Genomic DNA, 26,742 nt, shown 5'->3' with positions numbered 1-26,742 from the left:
ATAAAAAGAGCTGTAACTAGCTCTTGTCAGAGAGATACTGCTAGCCTTGATTGTGAAAAGTTGAGCAACAAGTGATCTAAATTAAAACAGTTTAAAGAGACAAGAGTTTGAGTTCATTGTAGAGGATTACTGTTCCCCCAAGTTTCCTACTACAAAATGCTTCCAACAGAGGTGCTTGCAGTAGAAGAATACAAAAAAATAAGTGATTTCTTTCTCCACTTTTTCAAATGATGAAAACATATAATGTTTTCTTGGGTTAACATGAGTAGTCTATCAGGTCAACCTAAAAGGGTTTAGACAGGGCAATATTGAAATGGCCGGTCTCCCGATTTAAAACAATTTCTTTTATAGTCAAAAGATGAATTATAAATGCTCCTTTGGTACAGCTCTGCATTCATTTAATATGTCCCTTGGAATTCTGATTGGAGCCAAGTTGGTCAGATTGAAACCATTTGGTTTACTGGGATCCACTGCTTCAGGTTTCCACTCATTTGAATCGACATCATAAACCTTCAATGAGCAGTTCTGGGTCAAATGTCTGCGCCACCAGCCAAGCACAAACAAGTCTCCTTTAAAGCTGACAACACCAAATGGCCATGTTGGGATTCCTGTGCTCTCGATACCGGTCCACGTGTTTGAGTCAGGATCGTACATTTCAATAAGACTTGAACATGAATTGAATTGCCGACTTTTAAATCCGCCAAAGACGTAGACTTTGCCTCTGAAAATTGCACCAAAGGAATGGGCTTTCTTTTCCAGTGTCCTGGCATGCTTATGCCAGGAATTTCGGTGAGGGTCATAGCTCTCCACTACATCTAAGCGTTCATTATTAGACTCACCTCCTATTGCATATAAAGAGTTTCTATCAGCCACTGCACATATAGCAGATCTGCCAACTCTTAAGGAAGCTAACACTTGCCAATGGTCTGTGCCAGGACTGTATTTATAGACATGATTACTTCCTTTCTCCTTGTTCCTTTGCTGTTCCTTTTTCCCGCCAATAACAAACAGAGATCCTTGAAAGTTAATGACTGCAGGCAAAATGCAAGCAATTGCACTAGTGTAAGAATTCAAACGTGTCCACGAGTTTCTGGATGGATTATATTCCTCTATTGTAGATTAATGAGGATTAAAAGTTCCCCCAGTGACATAAAGTTTGCCATCACAGGCAGCCATATGAAAAGGAAACAATTTTGGACTCAGGTAGTTTGCCATCTCATACCATCTGTTCTCGGTAGGGACATAACCGTAGAGTTTCTCCTTTCCACAACCAACAAGGCAATCTTCAAACTTCTTTAGACAAATTCTTGGTGGCTGAGCAAAATAGCATTCTTCTGTTCCAGTGGAGACGTCTTTCATTGCATCTTGTACAAACGCGGTACACGTCTCAGATCCTTTCACCAAGGGACACGACAAAACCTCATTAAAAACATACGTGGGTGACATGTAAATAACACGAACATGGCGAAACAACTCGAAAAATCGTTGTTGCTCTTTTCGCTTGTTTTCTTCCATCCACCCAGTAATCACTTTAAAAACGTCTTCCTCTTCGTTCACACTGATTTCATCGCTTGAAATCCATTCTTCAACTTGTTCTATGCTTAAATTCTGAAATTCTTCACAACCTGTCACACTCACAAAATTTTCAAAGATACAATTTCTTGCTTTTTGCTGCAATTCGGGGCATTGATACCTCTGAGCAGAATAATAAAGTGTTATACAGTTTGAGGGAGTCAGCAGATTTTGCGAGATAAACTTGCCCGCAGCACATTTCAGACTCGGGATAATGAAGAATTCTGCCGTTTCCAGCAAATCAAAGGCTTCGTATTGCGTGACTTCAACAAGCCCTGTGTAGACAAACTCTAGCACCCTTTCCATCGTAGTTTTGTTGGTTTCTTCCAAACGGATTACACCATCTTTCTTTTCTTTCATGTCGTTGGCAAGAGCGCTGTAAAAGAACGGACTTGCTGCACAAAGCACGTTTCCGTGAGCTTTCAAACGGGCCTTGCCGTCACCAGAGCCGACATCTAGAATCACGTCACAGAAAAACTCGTTCTTTCGTTGAATTTCGAGACGTTTCATCATTTCCACACAAAACTGTTGCATATCGTCGCTTGCTATTGGTTCAAGTAGCGAATTCATGTCTTGGTTGTTATAAAAAGCGTGCTTTACTTGACTATAGACGGCCATTTTGAATTTTTTGAGTATCTGTAGAGGTCTGGTTCCTAGAAATCTTCGGAAGCCGATCTTGCGAGGATTTTCTACAGAACACGATTCTACATTGAACTAACAAGGTAAGACGGAAACAATTCCGCATACAAATTCTAGCTACCAGAGGGATTTTTAAATAAGCGTTTTAGGCACATAAGAACTTAAGCTGCTCACTTGTGGGGTAAGCCCTCACTTGTGCGCTAAGAGTTTTTAAGCTTATTAGGTCTTATTAGGATCAAATGCAAAGTAGAAGGGCGAGGAAACAAGCTTGGGTCTTGGTTGTAAATTTGTCTATTTGTGAACAAAGAGCATGAATGATGTTGGGTAGTTGTTTATACCCCAATCAAATATACAGGGATGTTGGGCGGGAGGATTTTCCCCGGCCAAGAATGTATCCATTGCTGGTTTTCAACCAAGTGACAATGTTGGTGGAGAAAACAATTTAGAAAAAGTTTTTGCAGAATTTGCATCCAAAAAGAATAAAGATTTTACTAAAGTAAATGCTTTTGTTCTTGACCACGAACATGGCCGCCATGAGGTCAGATGCTCTGAAAATCAGCATTACACTGAGATTTGTTAAGCCCAAAACGGCATCATTTTACTTCTCAAGGTGTAATGTTTGAAATGAAGACAAGTTCAGAAGACGAGCTTTGGTACAAGCTAGTGCCCAGAGTGAGGTGTTATACTTGATTGTTGATTTATTTCTTAAAATAATGAGGCATCATTTTGAAGGCAAAATCTGTCAAAGAAAAGGTCCGCAGATTACAGTAAGTAGCAGTTATTGACCCAAAACCTACCCAGTGTTTCTGTTTGGTAACCAGATTTAAAAGGAAAACGTGGTTTTTAAGAGCATTTTTTTTCATACACCAGATACAATTTGTTACATGTAGCTTATTTATCAGCCATTGAAAAAAAACAGAAACAGCTTAAAGCACAATTTTATTCATTGACCATGGTTTGTAATGCATTTTAATACATTATCTTACAGTCTCCCAAAAGGCAACAAAACCAGCTACGTTTGGGAGTATATTACTTAAAACCTACTGCTCAAGGCTTAATTAGTTCAACAAACACTACAAGAAATATAAAGCTCCCGCAATAAGGTTATATATTGGCTTTGTATACACAGTGGTTTCTGATAAGGCAAAATGCCTTGTTCTAATTCTGAATTTGTTTGACTAAAACTACAGGTTTACTAAAGTCCATGCGAAAACAGTACTGCAATCATTATCAGGAAATAAACTGTTAATTAACAGCTAGCGTTCTTGACAGAAAAAAAAAGCCCTCTTATTTTCCATTTTAAGAAGTTGGCCCATTCGTCATATTCTATGATCATGACATTAAACAGTTAAGGCTCAGGGCTGTCTCTAAGGGCCAGAGTGCCAGGGATTTCCCACAGCCACCATAAGCATGACCCCCACCCCCCTGCCAACTATCGTAGGAAGCAAAAGCAAAATAGAACCAAGTGGACTGATCCCCCAGGTGGTTAATTCCGTGCCCACTAATTACATATAACATTACGAGGCATCTTGAAATCTTAGAGACAAGCCTGAAGATTATGTTAAAAGTTGACAACAGGCTGCCTTAATAAGCAACATTGACAGAAATTGTAAGTGAGAAAAATCAAGAACATGAATCAGGTGAACTCACCTCTAAAAACACATAAAATACCTATCCTTTATAGCAAAGGAGTGTGCATAGAGTAAGTTCTTTGGTGTAATGGCCTCATTACACCAATTTTTAAATGTGGTACTAAAAGCGATCCATCAAACTACCGTGGAATTTGTATTTCCAGTTGTATTGGAAAACTATTTTGTTCAATTCTCAATCAGAGACTTCTAAAGCACGTTGACTTAAATAATATACTTCACAAGTCTCAAATTGGTTTTCTGGCAAATAATAGAACAGCAGATCATGTCCTCACACTTCGAACATTAATAGACAAATATGTCCATTGCCACAAGGAGAAAATATATGCGTGTTTTGTTGACTTTAGGAAAGCCTTTGATTCGGTTTGGCATGATGGGCTTCTCTATAAGTTATCTAAGATCAATGTCCAAGGAAAGTTTTATAGTCTAATTTAGAGTCTATACTCGAAGTCTACCTGCTCTGTCAGGATTGGAAATAACAAAACACGATCTTTTCAATACGCAAGAGGAGTGCGGCAAGGCTGCATTTTAAGCCCTCTGCTCTTTAACTTATACCTTAACGATCTAGCGTTCTCATTTGACAATGTTTTATCAGACCCCTTCGTGTTACCAAATGGCACCAGACTCAACTCTCTCCTTTACGCAGATGACTTGATAATATTATCGCGATCCAAACTTGGTCTACAAAACTGCCTTAACGTACTATCTTCATATTGCAACTCATGGATGCTTAGAATAAATCCTAAGAAAACCAAAATAATGATTTTTCAACGATGCACACGAAAATGTGAACATAACTTCCGCATAGGCAATGAAGTAATCGACGTTATCCAAAACTATACTTACTTAGGAACTCGCATTACATTTTCCGGAAATTTTACACTTTCGCTTGAACATCTCCGACAAAAAGCTCTTCACGCGCTCTTCAGCCTCAGGCGGCACACGGATTTGAATAATCTTAAGCCCTCACTTGCGTGTAAAATTTTTGACTCTATGATTTCACCAATTCTAACCTACAACAGTGAAGTTTGGGGTGCTTTTGTTAAATCAGATTTTAAGTCCTGGGACAGCTCTGCAATTGAAAAAATCCATTTGCAATTCTGTAAACGTTATTTACAAGTACATAACAAGGCATCCAACATTGCTTGTAGAGCTGAACTCGGTAAATTTCCCATGATCATTGATATAAATAAAAAGATTCTAAATTACTTAGACTATCTGAGAGGTAAAGATGAAGATTCTATAGCTAAACAGGCCTTACAAATTTCAATTGACCTTCATCATAACGGAAAAACTAGCTTTTACTCTAATCTCATGAAAATGGTTGACTACTATGATCTAAACTATGACTTTTCCTGTAATTCATTGAGTGACTCAATAGTTAATAGGTATATCGGCATAATGAAAAATAAATACGTCTCTTACTGGAATCAGACCCTTCAACAATCACAAAAACTCAGTTTTTATTGTACAATCAAAGACGACTATAGCCCCTCGCCGTACCTAGTTTTAACAAGAAAAAACCCTTCGAGAAAAGCATTAGTTAGATTTAGAATAAGTAGTCATCAACTTAGAATTGAAACAGGTAGATACGAAAACATTCCTCGCAATGAAAGGATATGTCACTTTTGTACAAGTAACAAAATCGAAGATGAAAATCATTTCTTACTAGATTGTAAGGCTTATTCTCAGATCAGAGACATATTTTTCTCCAAACTAGAAACTAAAATACCTGACTTCAAATCACTTTCACACGATACTTTAATATCTCTTCTTATGAATTCCTCTGATTATTTAATTAACTGTCAATTAGTTTCATTTATCTCGCAATGCTTTGAATTAAGAACCAAATTAATATCAATGAATGAATGAATGAATGAATGAGAACTGTAACGTTTTGTAATGTTTTGCACGTACTAATTAGTTGAATTAGTACTTAAATTTAGACTAATAGCTTTTGCAATACTGTAATTCCTTTATGGTCATGCAAATAAAGCTTTTGATGTTGTTGTTGATCTATGAATTCAAAGGGTGTATCAACTTGTTCATACAATGTCATGCACACTGCTAGTTTTCTTTAAGGGCAATATTCCAAATTAAGTTATTCTACCACTTTCTTACACCATAAGTTTAGCTGTCTGTGGTTACAGTCTTCAAATGAGTGTAGACAAATCAACATTAATAATAACCCTACAGGTAATGGTTCTGTTACGCCATGTCATATCTGAATCCCATGGGAGAGCTGTTGTATTTTGTACAAAATTAATGAATTAGATTAAACCATAAATACCATAAAAAATTATGCACAGCTTTTTTCCAGGTCCTGGTAGTTAAGCCAAAGACAAGCAATATTTTAACAGACACTATGAACCAGGAAACTGTTAGTGTTTCAACATGTGACTTTCACACAAACAAAAATTTAAAATCCAACATTTCATGGTGTTCAAGAATCTGAAACTCTGTAAAATTGATGACTTCTTGTTTGTGGTACAGAAAATAAATTGCGTGCACTTAATCACGCTCGTTTTTCCTTTTTCTACGTTTTGTGTACCAGTAACAACGTTTAGGAAATGAAGGTGAAGGACTTGAAGGCTGATCTTCCTAGATTATTACATATAACTCGTGCTTTTAAATCCTTAATGAATTGCAATTGTCATGAAATTGCTAGCCAGAAAAACTTTTACTCAGCATTTTCTGTTGTCTAGCTCTTGTCAAAATAAAAAGGAATTTCAAAGGTCCAGGTTTCATGTGGAAACCTTGATTGTGCAAAGTTATGTTGTTTTAATTAAGTGACAATAGTTCATAGTGTTTAAGAAAAGATGTCACAATAATGTGCTACTTTCAAACAACAGCTAAAACCCTAATACTTTAATACATTCATTAGCCAAGTAGTTTTGGGTGCACAATATGTTTGCAAAAATCACTTAAACTAGTTTTGGTGCCTTGGATGAAGAATGGATGCAGAAACATATCAAATTGGGGAATTTTGTTAAAGTGATGATGATGATTATAAACAAAGACAAGAAACTACCATAATAGATGACGAAAGTGATTCCCCAGGACAAGGCAGTAAAGAATGGAATATTGCTTGATTTGACCATGAAGTAGTGGAACACCTCAGCAGCTCCAATGGTCCATCTTCGCGCCTGTCGTGCCCATTCCTCCAACTCCTCCTCAGTCACCCTTCCAGATGTTGGACCAGAAAGAGTGGGTACGGGAACCATCACAATGCGAAGACGTCTCTTGCAGACTCCCATCCACCTGTGACGTCATCAGACAAAAAAAAAAAGACAGATCAATATCAGTAGACCCCTCAGTACCATAAATTGACCCCTCCTTGCTTTGCTCTAACTTTGAGACGTGTAATATAATTTATCTTTGACATCGGCTCTCTAAATCTCCACAGAATCAACCAACCCTTTCTGTTCAACTAAATTGTTCCGGCTTTTCATGTTGCCATGTTCATACTCATCACACAGGTCTGCCTTTCGATATTTTAACCACACTATCTACAATCCCTTGATTCTCCCGCAATGGTGGTAAATTGCCCTTTGATAAAAGGAAATTCTAGGGATTGTATGTTTGCTTCGCCATAGTGGCCCTCAATGGATGGAGGGAAGAAACGAATCATATTAAGTATTTAACTACCGAGGACAAATTTCAGGAGAAAAAATGATGTATTTAGTTTAAGAGATGAGGAATATTTGTAGAAAGTATGATTCTTATTTTATTTAGTATTACTTCATCTTACCTAATAAGACCGATAATATCATCCATCTGGTATCCTTGGTGGATATACTGCCCAGTCATGCACAGAGAAGCTGAGAAGCTGTATATGCTCATAGTGTTGACATTAAATGGAATCATGGCTCCCATCATGAGGAATGCACGCAACATGCCAGTCAATCTGGTAACAACAGATGCTGCATCTAAATTCCAGTTATAGAGTAGTGGTGATTGGAACAAGCAGTTGACCATCCTTCTATCATCGTGGTCTTTTGTTCTCATAAATTCTCGCTCGTATTTGTACTCCAGCGCCTCCATGTATCGAGGATGAAATTTGCAGTCTGCATCGCATGTCGTTATTAGGATCCTATCTGGATCAAAGTTACTGCCAGCCTTTCTCTTCATGTGTGCTATACTTGTCCTAATGCCACAGTTACTGTTTGAACACTTTCCTGGGATCTCTCCTTCCATGCCAAAGGGGTGCGTAACAAAAATAAGTTCACGGAATTGTGATCCGAAGAGTTTTGCCAAATCCTGCTGTTTGTTGCGCAGGTTCGGAGTTTTTTCCTCGAATGACACCACCATGGTTACTCTAGAAGCAACAGTTTGATTGGCTAGAGTTTGAACTGAAGCAGCAATCAAATCCACAGGCTCCTTATAACAAGCCAAGACTGCTACGTGTTGGATGGGTGTCTTCTCAGCTGTCTGTGCTTCAGGATCCTTGTTACGTTTCGTCATCAACTCGTCGTACTTGGATTTGAAGTCCGTCTTTCTGTGCCAAAACATAACAGCTGTAGTTCTTATGGCGAACAACCAGACGCAAATCCAGAATACGATAAAAGCCCCCTGGATGCTTGGAAGGAGAAAAAGAGAAATCTCTTGGGACACGAAAGGCAACCAGATAGGAAGAGGAACAAGGATCCACAAGATGAGATTAAAGATCAGATTCCAACGGAAGAGCTGCCTTCCTGTCTTGAGGTTAACGGTTTCTCCTAATTCAACGTCCCCACCATAGCAGACATTTGCAGTTGGAATGTGTTTGTCCACATTCCCTGTAGTTTCCATATTAGTAGTTTTCTCTGGCTCAGCAGTTGGATTTGAATTAGGCCTACTGTAGACAGTAGCGTAAGACTGCAATGGGGCAGCCGACGTTCTGGCTAAAGGGGATTCACTTTGTGCCCTTTCATCGTTTAAAGACTGTAGTGGTACTAAAAAGAAATTCGTTCAACAATTTCTTAATGCTTTTTTGTATCTGTCTAGGGTTCAATTACTGTAATCTTAATAAAGAGGAAAAAAACTCACTAGGAAAAACATTAAGTCAAAGCAAATTACTTCTGATAGAAACAGAAGTTGTTAGTTTTACAGTCAAAAATCCTGAACAGTTTTTTCAGTAACATGTGACGAAAGACGTGGCTTCGAAAGTCTTAAGGAAACGGACAGATTAAAACAAAAAATTGTTACAAAGTTTACAAAGAGGTTTTAAAACAAGTGAATGAAAACAAAAGGACCAAAATTATTTTTGTAAGCTATCAATCTGATGATCTAAACTAGGTAAAACATTTCTTTTCGTAACTGTCCTAAAAGAAAGCTTAAGTAACTAGGATGGCAACGGTTACGAAAACGTCACTTAAAAAGACAGTGAATTCGCGCTGCTTCAAACTTTATCACGCTTATTCCATCTCGTGCAATTCGTCAAATGTGGAAGACTTTCTTGGAGTTGGATTCCAAAGGACTGTAACAAACTTCAGGAAAAAAACAGAAAATTGTTGTCTTGTGTTCCAGGTCGTCCTCGACAAAACCGGAAATTAAGCACTTTCACGTTGTAATCGTGCAACGATAGCAAAGAGGTGTACAAAAAAAGCACAATTCACTTGCAAAGTTGTTGTTTTGTTTATATAAACCTATTGCTTTTGTCGTTCTCGATATCGTCGCCGTCGTCTTTGCTTAAACTCCCTAAAAATGAGCGGGGGGGGGGTGCATCCTCTGTGGGATCCTTGTAAGCTCTTGTATGTAGCTAATTTGCCTCATGTGACTCCAAACCTTAGGTGAGACTTCAAGCTCTCTGGGACTTCAAGATGCTAATTTAGACTGTTGAACAAATTATTAGTAATTAACAAACTTTGCAAACACAGCTGTCACATTCGCGTTTTCAGAGCGGACTTATAATGATATTTGTATCTTACCGGCGGAGTGTGCGGTGGTAGGAACAGAGCTCGAATCGTGTAGAATTTCCAAACTGTCGACTGATGTTGCGTAATTCAGCAGCCCAACAGGAGAAGTACCACATACATTTTCATCTCTTGGAGGCATTGTTGATTCTACAACGGGACAAGGAAGGTGATTAATAAAAATATCACTGTGTTGTTCTCGCCTTATCCCGCCCTAATATTCGAATTGGTGATCTAATCACGTGGCCTCTTCGGTCAAAACCGTCATTTCCGATCTGAACCGTGTGTTTTGTTTAAAAAAATGATTGTTAAAGAAAAGAATAGTCGATATTACACCTGGCGTAGGGTCAAGCATGCGCCTGTTTGCAGATGACAGCAAGGTTTACGGAATTATTTACGATAAAAACGACGAGAAACAACTTCAATGTGACCTCAACACGCTACACAAATGGAGTGAAAACTGGCAACTTCGTTTTCACCCTGACAAATGTGAGGTTCTACGTGTTACCGTTATACCCATTCTGGAGTATGCTGTCCCTGTCTGGTCACCCTGTTTAAAGAAGAACATTGACGCTCTTGAACGAGTCCAACGTAGGGCCTCGAACTACTCCCTCCCAATGTCATCTAGGGACTCTCCGTACTAAGAAAGACTGGCAATGCTTGGGTGGTCCAGTCTTCAATCAAGGAGGTCTTATCTATCTTAGCTAGAGTGCTACAAGACTATTCATGGTCTTAATAGCCTCAACTGTAATGATTATTTTGAATTTAATTGTTATGGTAAAACAAGATCAAACCATTTATTTAAATTAAGTCAGCCATTAGCTATAGAGTAAATTGTTCTTTTTTGCACTCATTCTTTGTTAGAATTATTAAACAGTGGAAAGCTCTTCCTAATTAGTTAGTGTACGAACAGGATCTCAGCATTTTTTGAAGTAAAATTAGAAAGTATAGTAAAACTGATTTTGTAAAATTTTTTAGCCATTTCTTAATTATTCTTAAATTTTACATTGTAGTATATTTATTTTATATTTTATGTAGGAAGCGTCCTCGATAGGGATAACCTCCGACGTTTCCTTTTATGTATCCTTACATAATAAATATTTGATTAATTGATTGAATTACGCTAGACAACTTGCGGGCGTACGTGGGTATAGGTAGCGAAGCCCCTGATTGCCAGAAAAAAAAGTGGTAAAAAAGTGTTTGGTTGTTCTTTCTCGTTATCTGTCATTCTCTTTAAATTCCAATCTTACCAGACTTGGGTATTTCTTCAACACTTTCTTCCGTTGATATGGCTTTACTAAGCCGCAGATCTGAAGGACAGGCGCCGCTATATCCTGTTTCATCAATTGGAGGCATATTGTAAGGTACAGCTTGAGTTTCTCTGATGAAAACCTGAGGAGATTAATGAACACCAGTTGTATTTCTCTCTTGTCTACTGCGCCTATTGTTTAGAGTAAGAAATAGTTTTAGGTGAAAGTCGGAAGCTCTCGGAGTTGAAAGTATTGTACATAGATTAACTCTCTTTGTCTTGAAAATTTAATTTCTTCCTTTGGTCAATTTCCACCTCTCTCCTAAGAAGTATAATCTATTTTCATTTATGATTAACATGATTTGTGGGTTGAAAGAAAATAAAGTTGAGCTTGAACTGACAATTGAGAAAGACACCTGCATATATCATCCTAAATGACTTCCAATATTCCTTTCGATGCTCTGATTTTGTGCTCATTGATATTTGGGTTAAGGACCGAATATTCACATGGTTTTCGGTCATAAGAGACACATCACTATATATCTCCTTAAGAAAAGGACAGGATCAGGTAAACGATAAACTGAAGAGAGACACTCCGTAAAATAACGTTTAGACCTGAGTTAATCTTACCACCTAATTTGTTCAGACATCCCGAATGACTCGTTAGCTCAGTATCAAAATTTGTTTCTACCAATATTAGAGAGAGACAGAGACACATCACTGCATTTCTGGCTTCAGAAAAGGACTACGTAGGTGTAGGAGATACACGGCTCCGCAATAACGTCGTTTAGACCTGTGTAATCAGTTGCTAATCTACAGGCCCAAATTGTTCAATCATCCCGAATGACCCATTGTATCTACTACGAAACCAACTCTCCATAAAAATTGCTACATGTGTTCCAAAGCTAATAATTGATTGCTTGTCAAATACTTTAAGTGTTCAACTCACCTACTTGAGGAAGGCAGCGGGACCTCTGGAAACAGCCGCAGACAAAACATAGCTCCAGTGAAAGTTGCATCTGCTTTTATACATGCAGTTAGTGGAAATATTCCACTTTTTTGTTTCCAAAGATGGATTTCCTCTTACGTAAGCGTTTGATTCCGTGTTGAGCACGTGGAAAAGTAAACTTTAGACATCTCAAAAGTGTAGTGTTTACTTCTTGACGGCCGGAATTACGTTTCTGTTCCCAGGCTATCAGTTAGGAATCAGTTAGTACTTTTCACTTTATGTTACCCAATTATGCATGACTCCGCATAATTATTTCAAGACTTCTCGCCTTTATGTCCCCTGCGATTTTTCGTCATTTTTTTTTTTACTTAATAGTGCTAAATACCACCACGTATATATCCAATCAGCAGTATTTTTTATATTTTTGGCTTTGCTTTAACATTTTAAAATACTTTACACAAAAACAAGGCAGATGAAAACTTAAATAAACGATAACATAATATAGCATAACATTTTATAGAAAAAACATAAAAGTTGTTTTGGAGATAACAATGCAGAATTTTCGAATATCAAAAAGGGATTTCATTTCATGAACCATGAGATAGTAATCATAATATTCACTAGCGCCGCCAGAGGAGAGTCCTTGTTGGCGAGTTCTAGTGAGTTCTTATAGGGGCAGATAACAAGTAACTTGTCTTGAAGCGTGACTTGATCGAAGATCTCCTACTGACACGTTTTATTGCAATCTTTTAAACTTTCGTGCCCTGTGCACGATTCTGAAATTCTCTGAAGAAATGAAGAACTTCACTATTAACTCAGCCAGTTAACTTTCGAGCGTGCCTCGTGCAGTATTTGAACTTTCTCGTTCATTTTACAGACAGTGAGTGTGTTAATTGCGGGCAAAACAGTCGAATCAGCTACTAACTCAGCACATAACATCCTTGTTCATGACCGGCTGAGGGTTCTTAACACTTGTATCGCCTTTCCAATAAATGCAAGTCAGTGACGCATCTTTTGGTTGCAGTGTTTATGTAAACTATCTTTTATTCTTTGAAATGCTTGCTAAAGCTTTGCAAAACGACAAAAATCTTTCTATATAAATAATGTTAAAAAAAAAACAACTCCAAACGCGCTTTAAGTCCTTTAAGGTGACTCGACGCAGTTATTTTGTGAGGATACCCTCCTACTTTGAAGCTCTTTGGCATCCCCACCTTTACTTTGATCGTAAGTCTAACATATAGCATGGATAGCATATACAATATAGCATAAAATTTTTGGCGATCGGAGTAAATGTCACGTGGTCACCCTTCTTTTATAGTGTTCAGTGCTCGATGGAAAGAAAGTCGACTAAACGGCGTTTAAACCGGCCGTAGGACACAGAGTGGCTATGAACTAAAGGTAAGGGAGCTTTTTGAATCAATATTTCGCGTGATCATGATTTTTTTTTTCTTAGCGTTGTAGATTCGAATACATGTGATAAAATTCGAACAATTCTTGGCTTGCACTGTCACGCAATGAAAAATAAAAATGCAAACCATTCAATACAGAAGGACTAGAATCTGGGAAATAAAAATAGATAAATATACAAAAACCCTTGCCAAGAATCAGGTCTGTGAAATATTTCAAATGCGAGATATTGGGAAAAACGGTTTACCTAAATTTATAGAGCTTTGTATGGAAACGCCATGTTGGTGTCCCTTTCAGGAACACCAATATGGCCGCCGGATACCAACAGAAACATCTGTTTTCGAGTTTTCCTACTAATGCGTGAATTCTTCGCTTGAAGAACTCATACAGATTACAGTAATATTAATTCTGAGACAAGGAACGTTTAGATTGCAAAATCTCCCAAAATCGGTCATGTTTTTAACCCACGTAAGAGCTTTCCCGGCCGCCAGCTAAATGCCGCGTCAGGCAAAAGCCTGGAAATTCAAGCGTCCTCTCTCGCAAAACGAAGAACCCTTTCGAACCAAAAATTATTTTATGTAAAGGTGTTTAGGTACTGTAATACCTCGTGAAAGTAGAAACTCAGAAGAATCGATAGTTTCTTAGTTTGATTTTTGGTGACGTCACGTGCAACCCAAGAATAAGGGCCCGAATCACAATATGCTACGCCAAAAGTGACAAAATATCGAAGATGCAACTTTATAATTCAAATCCACCAATTCACTATCAAGATCGATAAAATTAACATCAATTTGCTTGTTGAATGTGTCAAGATTGTAGAATTTAATTTCAATTCCCACGTGTTTCATGTCATGTATCAAGAGACACGTTTTCTAAATCAAGATGCATGTTTTTTAAATCAAGAAGGGAGACGACAATTTTTGATCAGTTTTGTTGCCGAGAGGGACTGAAACCGAGCACACAGGTTGGAAGTGTTGACGGGCCTGCACGACTCCTGCAGCTCGCAAATAGATTGGTCTTAAAACCTTTATAGTTTAGCTCTTACTTGAGTGTGTTTTAGGGATTTTCCTTTGCGATATGAAATGAGGGGAGGTTCCTTAAAGATGTTTCTGAGATATGGTTGGTTCTGTATAAGGTGCCATTTCCCCTTGAGTATGTTCTTGAGGTTGGGCAACGCAGGGTGGTATTGCGTTACAAAGGGTAGTATTTTCTTACTTGCATTTTTGTTTCTCTGTTCTAGTGCTTTCTTTCTGTCTGCGAAAATGACCTCTGAGAGATGTTTTTCTACAGTTGTAGCTGCGTAATCTCTATTCTTGAGGCGTGTTGAAAAATTCCTCATGTTCTCTTCAAAAGTGGTTTCAGAGGAATTTGTTCGTAGAAGGCTTAAAGCTTCTCCTTTGATGAAGCCTTTTGTGACGCCTGATGGGTGACACGAATACAAATTGGTGTATTGGAATGTTTCTGTAGGCTTGAAGTGTGTTCGCACGCAAAGGATAGAATCCTTGTTGAATCTGACACCTTTGTACCTCTCGTGTCCAAGAATGCAGTCTCTGTTTCTGATATTTCAGCCGTGTGTGAATTTGATTGTGGGATGGGACTTGTTCTCCTCTGTCTGAGTATTTCTTCTTTTTATTTTGGCCACGAAGATGTTAACAAAGGCTACGGCCATTTTCTTGCCCATGGCTGTTCCATGGGTTTGAAGATAATCTTTCTCGTTAAATTGGAACGAGTTTTCTAGTAGTCAGATCAGACTAAGCATTTCGCTTACAAACCTGGTAGGAACTGGAGGGTTTCCTTGGTGAAATTCTTCGTATGCAAGGCATACAGTGGTAATACCCTCTCGTTGTGTTTTTTTTTTTGTATAGGCTTGAAGGTCTCCAGAGCTACAGAGCTACAGATAGCTGGACTGGTGGTTCCCAGTCCGACTTCACGTGGAAAGGATGAGGTTCGTTTTCTTCCCCGTGAAAAATATATTGTAGTCGTATTCGTCTCGTAAATTGATTGAAATCCGCGAGAAGCTGGCGCCTGATAAGATTTTCTTTTGTCACGGGTGTAGGGATAAACTTTAGACCACGCGATAGTAGAGTAATTTGCTTATCTGTCAGTTTTTCATTTGACAGGTTTTTGATATACCGTTTGCGTGACTCAATGGCGTTAAAAAAGCGCTTTTTGTCTTTGATTTTTCTCCACCCTTTTCTTTTGCGGTTTTTGGCCGCTTTGTTATCTCTGCGGTTTGCTTTCCCTTTTCCCCTTACTTCTAAGGAGTCTTATAAGAGACAAGAGTAAGATTCACTTTGTTTATTCGCACCCACTTGTGATCTCATTTGTTCTAACAATACATCGACTTCGCTAATCTTGGTCTTCAATTTACATTGTCATCTTTGTTGACAGTTTTCTTTTTAGCCGGTGATTGCGTTTTCTGGTGAGACGTCTGCTTAGTATTCCTATATTATTCCTTACAGTGTTCCTGCGAGATTTATTGTTAATCGTTCTGCGCGCCTGTGGTGATATTTCACCAGCGCTTCTACGAGAGCCTGTTCTGCTTTCTTTCTGATCGAGCCTATCTCGTTCTTAAATCGCCGCCTCAGTTCTTCGTCAGGTGTTGACGCGTTTGAGATGTGTTCGAGATGTGTTAACTCCTTGGGCTGCTCGAATGATTCTTCTGACAAGTCCTTCGATTCCTTCCTCCGCCATGTCTCACGCGGGAGGGCGGGAATGGGCTAGAATGGGCGGGATTCTTCATGGAGGGCAGATTTTTAGGTTTCAGTCCCTCTCGGAAACAAAACTGCTCAAAAATTGTCGTCTCCCTTCTTGATTTAAAAAACATGCATCTTGATTTAGAAAACGTGTCTCTTGATACATGCAGGAGCCTCCTGATAATGACATGAAACACGTGGGAATTGAGATTAAATTCTACAATCTTGACACATTCAAAAGGCAATATCGATCTTGATAGTGAATTGGTGGATTTGAATTAAAAAGTTGCACCTTTGATATTTTGTCACTTTTGGCGTAGCATAATCACATGTAATAATGCAAGAAATCTCGACCTTCGTTACTAGGCTACTAGTACAGATAAACAAACAAGAAGACTTCATATCTTTAAGACTTTTTGCATTTATTTGGCATCAGATAATACACTAATAATTCTAGTATATTCCGACCAAATGACCTCTGAAGCCCGAACCCACACATAGTTCGCTTGGGCTTCCTGTGTGCAGACAAACTCTAGCATGCACCTTTTCCATCGTAGTTTTGTTGGTTTCTTCCAAACGGATTACACCATCTTTCTTTTCTTTCATGTCGTTGTTGAGAGCGCTGTAAAAGAACGGACTTGCTGCACAAAGCACGTTTCCGTGAGCTTTCAAATGGGCCTTGCCGTCACCAGAGCCGACATCTAGAATCACGTCACAGAAAAACTCGTTCTTTCGTTGAATATCGAGGCGTTTCATCATTTCCACACAAAACTGTTGCATATCGTCGCTTGTTATTGGTTAAAGTAGCGAACTCATGTCTTGGTTGTAAGAAAGAGCGTACTTTACTTGACAATAGACGGCCATTTTTGAATTTGAATTTTTTGAGTATCGGTAGAGGTCTGGTTCCGTGAAATCTTCGGAAGCCGATCTTCGGCTACGTATATGTCAGCTAATGTCAGCCACGATAGAAAGAATGGAGAAGACGATTCTGCATTGAACTAACAAGGTAAGACGGAAACAATTCCCCATACAAATTCTAGCTACCAGAGGGATTTTAAAATAAGCGTTTTAGGCACATAAGAACTTAAGCTGCTCACTTGTGCGCTAAGAGTTTTTAAGCTTATTAGGTCTTACTAGGATCAAATGCAAAGTAGAAGGGCGAGGAAACAAGCTTGGATCTTGGTTGTAAATTTGTCTATTTGTGAACAAAGAACATGAATGATGTTGGGTAGTTGTTTATACCCCAATCAAATATACAGGGATGTTGGGCGGGAGGATATTCCCCGGCCAAGAATGTATCCATTGCTGGTTTTCAACCAAGTGACAATGTTGGTGGAGAAAACAATTTAGAAAACTTTTTTGCACAATTTGCATGAAAAAAGAATGAAGATTTTACTAAAGTAAATGCTTTTGTTCTTAACCACGAGCATGGCCGCCATGAGATCAGATGCTCTGAAAATCAGCATTACACTGAGATTTGTTAAGCCCAAAAGGGCATCATTTTACTTCTCAAGGTGTAATGTTTGAAATGAAGACAAGTTCAAAAGATGAGCTTTGGTACAAGCTAGTGCCCAGAGTGAGGTAATCGTTGATTTATTTCTTAAAATAATGAGGCATCATTTTGAAGGCAAAATCTGTCAAAGAAAAGGTCCGCAGATTACAGTAGGTGGCAGTTATGGGCCCAAAACCTACCCCAGTGTTGCTGTTTGGTAACCACATTAAAAAGGAAAAAGTGGTTTTTAAGAGCATTTTTTTCATACACCAGATACAATTTGTTACATGTAGCGTATTTATCAGCCATTGAAAAAGACAGAAACAGCTTAATATTCATTGACCATGGTTTGTAATGCATTTTAATACATTTCTGTTTATCTTACAATCTCCCAAAAGGCAGCAAAACCAGCTACGTTCGGGAGTATATCACCTAAAACCTACTGCCCAAGGCTTAATTAGTTCAACAAACACTACGAGAAATATAAAGCTCCTGCAATTAGGTTATATATTGGCTTTATATACATAGTGGTTTCTGATAAGGCAAAATGCCTTGTGCTAATTCTGAATTTGTTTGACTAACACTACAGGCTTATTAAACAGTTAAGGCTCAGGGCTGTCTCTAAGGGCCAGAGTGCCGTTGATTTCCTCTAGCCACTATAAGCATGACCCGCTTAAGCACCATAAGCATGACCCAACTTAAGTTATTCTACCACTTTCTTATACACTATAAGTTTAGCTGTCTTTGGTGACAGTCTTCAAATGAGTGTAGACAAATCAGCATTAATAATAACCCTACAGGTAATGGTTCTGTTACGCCATGTCATATCTGAATCCCATGGGAGAGCTGTTGTATTTTGTGCAAAATTAATCCATTTGATTAAACCATAAATACCACAAAAAATTATGCACAGCTTTTTTCCAGGTCCTGGTAGTTAAGCCAAAGACAAGCAATATTTTAACAGACATCATGAACCAGGAAACTGTTAGTGTGTCAACATGTGACTTTCACACAAAAAAAATTTAAAATCCACTCATTTCATGGTGTTCAAGAATCTGAAACTTTGTAAAATTGATGACTTGTTGTTTGTGGTACAGAAAATAAATTGTGTGCAATTAATCACGCTCGTTTTTCCTTTTCCTACGTTTTGTGTACTAGTAACAACGTATAGGAAATGAAGGTGAAAGACTTGAAGGCTGATCTTCCTAGATTATTACTTATAACTCGTGCTCCTAAATCCTTAATGAATTGCAATTGTCATGAAATTACAAGCCAGAAAAGCTTTTGCTCAGCATTTTCTGTTGTCTAGCTCTTGTCAAAATAAAGAGAAATTTCAAAGGCCCAGGTTTCATGTGGGAACCTTGATTGTGCAAAGTTATGTTGTGTTAATTAAGTGACAATAGTTCATAGTGTTTAAGAAAAGATGTTACAATAATGTGCTAGTTTCAAACAACAGCTAAAACCCTAATGCTTACATTCATTAGCCAAGTAGTTTTGGGTGCAATAGGTTTGCAAAAATCATTAAAACTAGTTTTGGTGCCTTGAATGAAGACCATAGGTAGAAACATAACTCCTTTAAACTCAAAAAATCCTCCCGTGATACTCCACTCAGGCCATTGAGAAGTATATAAGTCCTGATGAAATTTTATGGTAACCTTATAATTATTATTCCTGCATGTACTTTTGCAACAAATGAGTGTAGCAGCTGTAGGTGTTATAAACAGTTTAGATGTGGCCTCCATCAACCCCATAGTTGGTGGCTGCTGCCTTCTGTGGAGTGTCTTCCTTCTTTGGATCAGGGCCCAGTTGTTCGAAGGCCGATTAGCGCTTAACCCGGGGTTAAATTTAACCCCGGTTCCTTTTTTTTATGTTCAAAAGCATTTTCTCGGATAATTTTCTCTGTTATTTTTAGAACTTCCAACCATCACCCTGTGAACAAAAAGAATTAAAACTAAAATGCTTTTTAAGCTTTCAAATCTGAATTCAAATCTCGCACTAACCCTGGATTATCTCAACCCAGCTTTGAACAACTCGGCCCAGGGAGATAATTATTGACGCCAGTGCAGAATGTTTTATGAAAACTTGTGCGCCAGTTCTTTGGCCAGTCCTCCGTATGATCCGGACGATCTTATGGAAAAGTAGGGGATTTTGAACAGTCTAGTTCAGCCCGTGTTTTCATCACTTGAGTTACTGACGTTCATTAATGACGTTTCTTTTTGCTTTCTAGCCTGACAAAGACTGCACAGTGAGCCGAATGTTTACCTTGGATTTGACTCAGTATCCAGAGTAGTTAGGCTGCCCCCACTCAAACTATTCATCAGTCGGAAAATTTCAAGAAAGCTTTACAGCAGTTAAGGAAAGATAAACCGCTTCATGTAGTCAGGAGATCTCATCTTAAATCTTGTGTTAACGGAACGTGAAATATGTTGTCAAGCCTTTGCAATCTCTTTCTGAACCTGAACTGACCATTATTTACTTTGTTTAAAAAAAGGTTATTAAAAAAAGATGACGCACTTGCAAGGTTTCGCTTTTATTGTCCTCCTCAACACTTTTTTACCTTACAATTCCGCTTATAAATTAATACTAAATATATTTACATTTCCAAAAAATATATTAAATTAAATACACTAAATTCCGTTAAGTCTGAAATAAAATTAATTTTTTAACTAGGAAATATTCAAGCCTGCTTATCGCTAAATTCCACTGACACGAACAATAACTCGTGCAACCGCGTGAGAATTGGCTACGATCTTGCTTTCGATTGGCCGAGAAAATGGCGCAAGATTTTTTTTTCGCCAATAAAATGAGTACGAATGAAATAGGTACATTTACTTCGATGCTAAAAATGCTATGAAACGTATTGTTGGTTGCAACGTTGTTATTTTACGTTTGTCTGCTGTAAATAAAAATAATAAATATTGCGTAGATAAATACTGTTGATAAACCTATTTACTGACCATAAAAGAACCTGTACTGCGAAAATATGCGTCAAAAAATACTTAAATTCGGGAAGAGAAGCATGAAATTTTAAAAAAGAAAATTGTTGTTTATTTAGAACCAAGAGCATCCTTTTTGCTTGCCCCGTGCTTGCACACCTTCTTTCCTCGTATCATGACCTCATGTAGGGCGTACAGTTCCACTATGGAGTAGGCCATCAGCACAAACGGTGATACGATCCATTGGTAAAGATTTCTAACGAAAGAGATCCTCTCCTTTACTCTCGGCTCCGTCAGCCTGACTGTGACTCGATCCAGCAAGAAGATCAAGGCGAAGACAGCGTAGTTGAACACAAGGAAAGCTAACATTCCCCACTCAAGAATGACTGGAACCTCCACAAACAGAAAGTTAACGGAGATCGCCAACGTAACGCTGTAGAGTGACGAGCAACACAAGATAATACCTGTAAAAGGAATGGACAGAATTAAGCGAATTTATTAAAATCGCTCCAAATGTGTGATATCACTTATATTTTCAAAATAAAACCCTGCATGGCGGCTTATTCCGTAAAATCGAGAACGGGACAAAGAGAGTAACGTGACGAGTTGTCCTATTACATTGTCTTATTAAATGCTGAAATGCCAATAGCCAATCAAATTGGAGAATTTTGTTACAGTGAAGATGACGATTATAAATAAAGATAAGTAATTACCATAATAGATGATGAAAGTGATTCCCCAGGACAAGGCAGTAAAGAATGGAATATTGCTTGATTTGACCATGAAGTAGTGAAACACCTCAGCAGCTCCAATGGTCCATCTTCGCGCCTGTCGAGCCCATTCCTCCAACTCCTCCTCAATCACCCTTCCAGATGTTGGACCAGAAAGAGTGGGTACGGGAACCATTACAATGCGAAGCCGTCTCTTGCAGACTCCCATCCACCTATGACGTCATCAGACAAAAAGAAAAAAGACAGATCAATAACAGTACCATAAATTGACCTTCCCTGCTAAAAATCTAACTTTGTGACCTGCAATAAAACTCATGTCTCAGATCGGTTCTCTAAATCTCCTCGGAATCAATAAACGCTTTTTATTCAACTTAATTATTCTTGTTTTTTATGTTGCCAGTTCACACTATTAAATAGGATCGCTCCGCGGCCGCTCGATAAATGAACCACACTACCTACAATTCCTTGGTTCGCTCTGACGAAGGACTAGCGTGCGAGTTAGCTTTTCAATCTTTTTTCGGTGTAAAGTGCCTTTCTTGACTCAGTTGATAAATACTAGCTATGCTCACTCGGCCATAGCGATTCTCAATATAAAGAATATAGCAACACGAATCATGATATAAATGTACCACCGTGGATAAAGTTCAGGAAAAAAGTAATTGTTGTGTTCCTTAAGCAGATTATACACGGGGTGTTCAAAAAGAGTGCAGTTCTTTTTTTTGTGTATGTACGTTACTTCATCTTACCTTATGAGAGCGATTATATCTTCCATCTGGTATGCAGGATGGATATACTGCCCAGCCATGCACAGAGAGGCTGAGAAGCTGTATATGCTCATAGTGTTGACATTAAATGGAATCATGGCTCCCATCATGAGGAATGCACGCAACATGCCAGTCAATCTGGTAACAACAGATGCTGCATCTAAATTCCAGTTATAGAGTAGTGGTGACTGGAACAAGCAGTTTACCATCTTTCTATCGAGATCTTTTGTTTTAATGAATTCTCGCTCATATTTGTACTCCAGCGCCTCCATGTATCTTGGATGAAATTTGGAGTCTGCATCGCCAGTTGTTATAAGGATCCTATCTGGATCAAAGTTACTGCCAGCCTTTCTCTTCATGTGTGCTATACTTGTCCTAATGCCACAGTTGCTGTTGGAACACTTTCCTGGGATCTCTCCTTCCATGCCAAAGGGGTGCGTAACAAAAATAAGTTCACGGAATCGTGATCCGAAGAGTTTTGCCAAATCCTGCTGTTTGTTGCACAGGTTCGGAGTTTTTTCCTCGAATGACACCACCATGGTTACTCTGGAAGCAACAGTTTGATTGGCCAGAGTTTGAACTGAAGCAGCAATCAAATCCACAGGCTCCTTATAACAAGCCAAGACTGCTACGTGTTGGATGGGTGTCTTCTCAGCTGTCTGTGCTTCAGGATCCTTGTTACATTTCTTAATCAACTCGTCGCACTTGGATTTGAAGTCCGTCTTTCTGTGCCAAAACATGACAGCTGTAGTTCTTATGGCGAACAAGCAGACGCAAATCCAGAATACGATAAAGGCCCCCTGGATGCTTGGAAGGAGAAAAAGGGAAATCTCTTGGGAGACGAAAGGCAACCAGATAGGAAGAGGAACAAGGATCCACAAGATGAAATTAAAGATCAGATTCCAACGGAAGAGCTGCCTTCCTGTCTTGAGGTTAACGGCTTCTCCTAATTCAACGTCCCCACCATAGCAGACATTTGCAGTTGGAATGTGTTTGTCCACATTCCCTGTAGTTTCCATATTAGTAGTTTTCTCTGGCTCAGCAGTTGGATTTGAATTAGGCCTACTGTAGACAGTAGCGTAAGACTGCAATGGGGCAGCCGATGCTGTTCTGGCTAAAAGGGATTCACTTTGTCCCCTTTCATCGTTTAAAGACTGTAGTGGTACTAAAAAGAAATTCGTTCAACAATTTCTTAATGCTTATTTGTATCTGTCTAGGGTGCAATTACTATATCTTAATAAAGAAGAGGAGGGCAGTTTGATGAGTCCAAGGAATATCAGTGACCACGGAGCAAGTTTCGATGTGAGGGTGTTTGGGGAGGGGGCTAAGCTGAAACCAGCTGGAACTCCTTATCTACAAGCCTTAAAAAACTCACTGGGGAAAACATTGAGTCAAAGCAAATTACTTTTGATAGAAACAGAAGTTGTTAGTTTTACAGTCAAAAATCCTGAACAGTTTTTTCAGTAACATGTGACGAAAGACGTGGCTTCAGTAGTCTCAAGTAAACGGACAGATTAAAACAAAAACTTGTTACAAACTTTATAAAGAGGTTTTAAAACAGTGAATCGCGCTGCCTCAAACTTTATCACGCTTTGGAAGATTTTCTTGGAGTTGAATTCTAAAGGACTGTAACGAACTTCGGGAAAAAAAAGTTGTTGTCTTGTGTTGCAGGTCGTCCTCGACCTTATATAAACCTATTGCTTTTTGCCGTTCTCGTTGTCGTCGCCGTAGTCTTTTGCTTAAGCTCCCTGAAAAAAGGGGGGGGTGGGGGCATCCTCTCTGGGGTCACTGTAAGCTCTTGTATGTAGCTAATTTGCCTCATTTAACTCACAAACTTAGGTGAGACTTCAAGCCCCCTGGGACTTCAAGATGCTAATTTAGACTGTTAAACAAATTATAAGTACACTCATTCTTTATTAGAATTATTAAACAGTGGAACGCTCTTCCTAATTAAATAGTGCACGAACAGGATTTCAGTATTTTTTGAAGTAAACTTAGAAAGTATTGTAAAACTGATTTTGTAGAATTTTTTAGCAATTTCTTAATTATTCTTAAATTTTACATTGTAGTATATTTATTTTATATTTTATGTAGGAAGCGTCCTCGATATATAGGGATAACCTCCGACGTTTCCTTTTATGTATCCTTACATAATAAATATTTGATTAACTGATTGAATTACGCTAGACAACTTGCGGGCGTACATGGGTACAGGTAGCGAAACCACTGATTGCCAGAAATAAAGTGGTTGGTTGTTCTTTCTCGTTATCTGTCATTCAAGTTAAATTCCTATCTTACCAGACTTGGGTATTTCTTCAACACTTTCTTCCGTTGATATGGCTTTACTAAGCCGCAGATCTGAAGGACAGGCGCCGCTATATCCTGTTTCATCAACTGGAGGCATATTGTAAGGTACAGCTTGAGTTTCTCTGATGAAAACCTGAGGGGATTAATGCACACCAATTGTATTTCTCTCTTGTCTACTGCGTCTATTGTTAGAGTAAGATTTAGTTTTAGGTGAAAGTCTCGGAAACTTATATCGTCCTAAATAACTTCCTATATTCCTTTCGATGCTCTGATTTTGTGCTCATTGAAATTTGGGTTAAGGACCGAATATTCACACGGTAATCGGTCATAAGAGACACATCACTATATCTCCTTAAGAAAAGGACAGGGTCAGGTAAAGGATAAACTGACTGAGGAGAGACAGGCTCCGTAATAACGTTTAGACCTGAGTTAATCTTACCACCTGTTCAGACATCCCGAATAACTCGTTAGCTATAAAAATTTGTTTCTATTAATATTAGAGCACCGGAGACACATCACTGCATCTCCGGCTTCAGAAACAGAACTAGGGGCAGGAGATACAGGGCTCCGCAATAACGCCGTTTAGACCTGAGTAATCAGTCGCAAATCTACAGGCCCAAATTGTTCAATCCTGAATCCTGATCCCGAATGACCCGTTAGCTTATTTAATATCAGAACATCATTGTATCTACTACAAAACCAACTCTTCATAGAAATATAGGCATGTGTTCCAAAGCTAATAATTGACCCTTGATTGCTTGTCAAATACTATAAGTGTTCAACTCACCTACTTGAAGAAGGCAGCGGGACCTCTGGAAACAGCCGCAGACAAAACATAGCTCCAGTGAAAGTTGCATCTGCTTTTATACATGCAGGATTTCCTCTTACGTAAGCGTTTGATTCCGTGTTGAGCACGTGGAAAAGCAAACTTTAGACATCTCAAAAGTATCATGTTTACTTCTTGACGGCCGGAATTACGTTCACTTTATGTTACCCAATTATGACTCCGCATAATTATTTTAAGGCTTGTCGCCGTTATGCCCCCTGCGATTTTTCGTAATTTTTTTTTTTTTACTTTATAGTGCTAAATACCACCACGAATATATCAAATTAGCAGTATTTTTTTATATTTCTGGCTTTGCTTTAACATTTTAAAATACTTTACACAAAAACAAAGCAGATGAAAACTTAAATAAAGGATAACATAATATAACATAACATTTTATAGAAAAACAGAGGAGTTGGTTTGGAGATAAACATGCAGAATTTACGAATATCAAAAAGGGATTTGATTTCATGAACCATGAGATAGTAATCATAATATTCACTAGCCCCGCCGGAAGACAGCTCTTGTTGGCGAGTTCTAGTGAGTTCTTATAGGGGCAAATAACTTACAAGTACCTTGTCTTGAAGCGTGACTTGATCTAAGATCTCCCACACGTTTTATTGCAATCTTTTAAACTTTCGTGCCCTGTGCACAATTCTGGAATGCTCTGAAGAACTGAAGAACTTCCCTATTAACTCTGCCAGTTAACTTTCGAACGTGCCTCGTGCAGTATTTGAACTTTCTCGTTCATTTTACAGACAGTGAGTGTGTTAGTTGCCGGCAAAACGGTCAAATCAGCTACTAACTCAGTACATAACATCCTTGTTCATGACCAGCTGAGGGTTTTTAACACTTGTATCGCCTTTCGATAAATGGAAGTCTATGACGCATCTTTTGGTTGAAGTGTTTATGTAAACCATCTTTCATTCTTTAAAATGCTTGCTAAGACTTTGCAAAACGACAAAAATCTTTCTATATAAATAATGTTAAAAAAAAAAAACTCCAAACGCGCTTTAACTCGTGTCTTTCGATGTCAATTTTGTTTACTAATAGTCACGTCAATATTGGGGTCTAGCCTTGCAGTTTAGTTAGTCATAGCCTGTTCCAGGCTCCGAGATAGGCTACAATCACAGACAAAAGTAGTTGGAAAGGTTGTACAACTTAACAGTAGTCCATTTTAATCCTGAAAAAAGAGAGTTTTCTCTTTTGCTAAATATCCCCCGTCCCCCTATTCAATGTTGGGATATAACAGAACAATTGCGCGTACAAAAATTAACGTTTTGATGAACATTGGGCCAGGGGAGGGGGGAGGATGGAAAAGAAAAGGTAAAAAGGGCAACCTTCCCAACACTTTTGACGAGGATTGTAGGTTAGCTTGTTTTAGTAAAATGTCCCAAATATGGTCTGAACATTTCACCGGAAATTATAAACAAAACCAGTTTGAAAACACTAGTATAGTAGTCGGTGTTTCAGTTGATATACGTGACACTAGCGATTGCGTCGTGCAGTGCCTCACCCCACCTAACACAAATATTGCCCTGTCATTGTCACCGGGACGCCGTCTTTTGAGACCTTTTGACCTCGCTACCGAACCGCTTATGACATCATCACAAATGCAGTCAATACTAACC

General features: G+C 38.5%; 2 protein-coding genes across 2 annotated transcripts; both read right to left on the bottom strand.

Moving 5' to 3' along the window:
* Window positions 1-363: 363 nt before the first annotated feature.
* Window positions 364-2,190, bottom strand: LOC140948082 (kelch-like protein 11). The gene is made up of 2 exons (XM_073397303.1): window positions 1,167-2,190; window positions 364-1,031 (listed from the first exon to the last, which is right to left on the bottom strand). Exons 1-2 carry the CDS (start codon window positions 2,188-2,190, stop codon window positions 364-366), a joined length of 1,692 nt encoding a protein of 563 aa, XP_073253404.1.
* A 17,876-nt stretch (window positions 2,191-20,066) lies between these two features.
* On the bottom strand, window positions 20,067-23,163 carry LOC140948730 (uncharacterized). Its single transcript, XM_073397995.1, has 3 exons — window positions 21,961-23,163; window positions 21,197-21,426; window positions 20,067-20,947 (listed from the first exon to the last, which is right to left on the bottom strand). Exons 1-3 carry the CDS (start codon window positions 22,995-22,997, stop codon window positions 20,595-20,597), a joined length of 1,620 nt encoding a protein of 539 aa, XP_073254096.1. The 5' UTR covers window positions 22,998-23,163; the 3' UTR covers window positions 20,067-20,594.
* Window positions 23,164-26,742: the final 3,579 nt, after the last annotated feature.

Source organism: Porites lutea, chromosome 9 (genome assembly GCF_958299795.1).
Source record: "Porites lutea chromosome 9, jaPorLute2.1, whole genome shotgun sequence".
NCBI classification, from domain to species: domain Eukaryota; kingdom Metazoa; phylum Cnidaria; class Anthozoa; order Scleractinia; family Poritidae; genus Porites; species Porites lutea.
This window is presented reverse-complemented; position numbering and strand designations above follow the sequence as displayed.

Coding starts and splice junctions, on each gene's coding strand:
- LOC140948082 (XM_073397303.1), bottom strand. CDS start 2,190: ATGGCCGTCTATAGTCAAGTAAAGCACGCTTTTTATAACAACCAAGAC. Junction 1,032..1,166: donor TCCTTTTCATATGGCTGCCT/GTGATGGCAAAC, acceptor TTTTGCCTGCAG/TCATTAACTTTCAAGGATCT.
- LOC140948730 (XM_073397995.1), bottom strand. CDS start 22,997: ATGGAAACTACAGGGAATGTGGACAAACACATTCCAACTGCAAATGTC. Junction 21,427..21,960: donor GATATAATCGCTCTCATAAG/GTAAGATGAAGT, acceptor ATGACGTCATAG/GTGGATGGGAGTCTGCAAGA. Junction 20,948..21,196: donor CACTTTCATCATCTATTATG/GTAATTACTTAT, acceptor TTCCTTTTACAG/GTATTATCTTGTGTTGCTCG.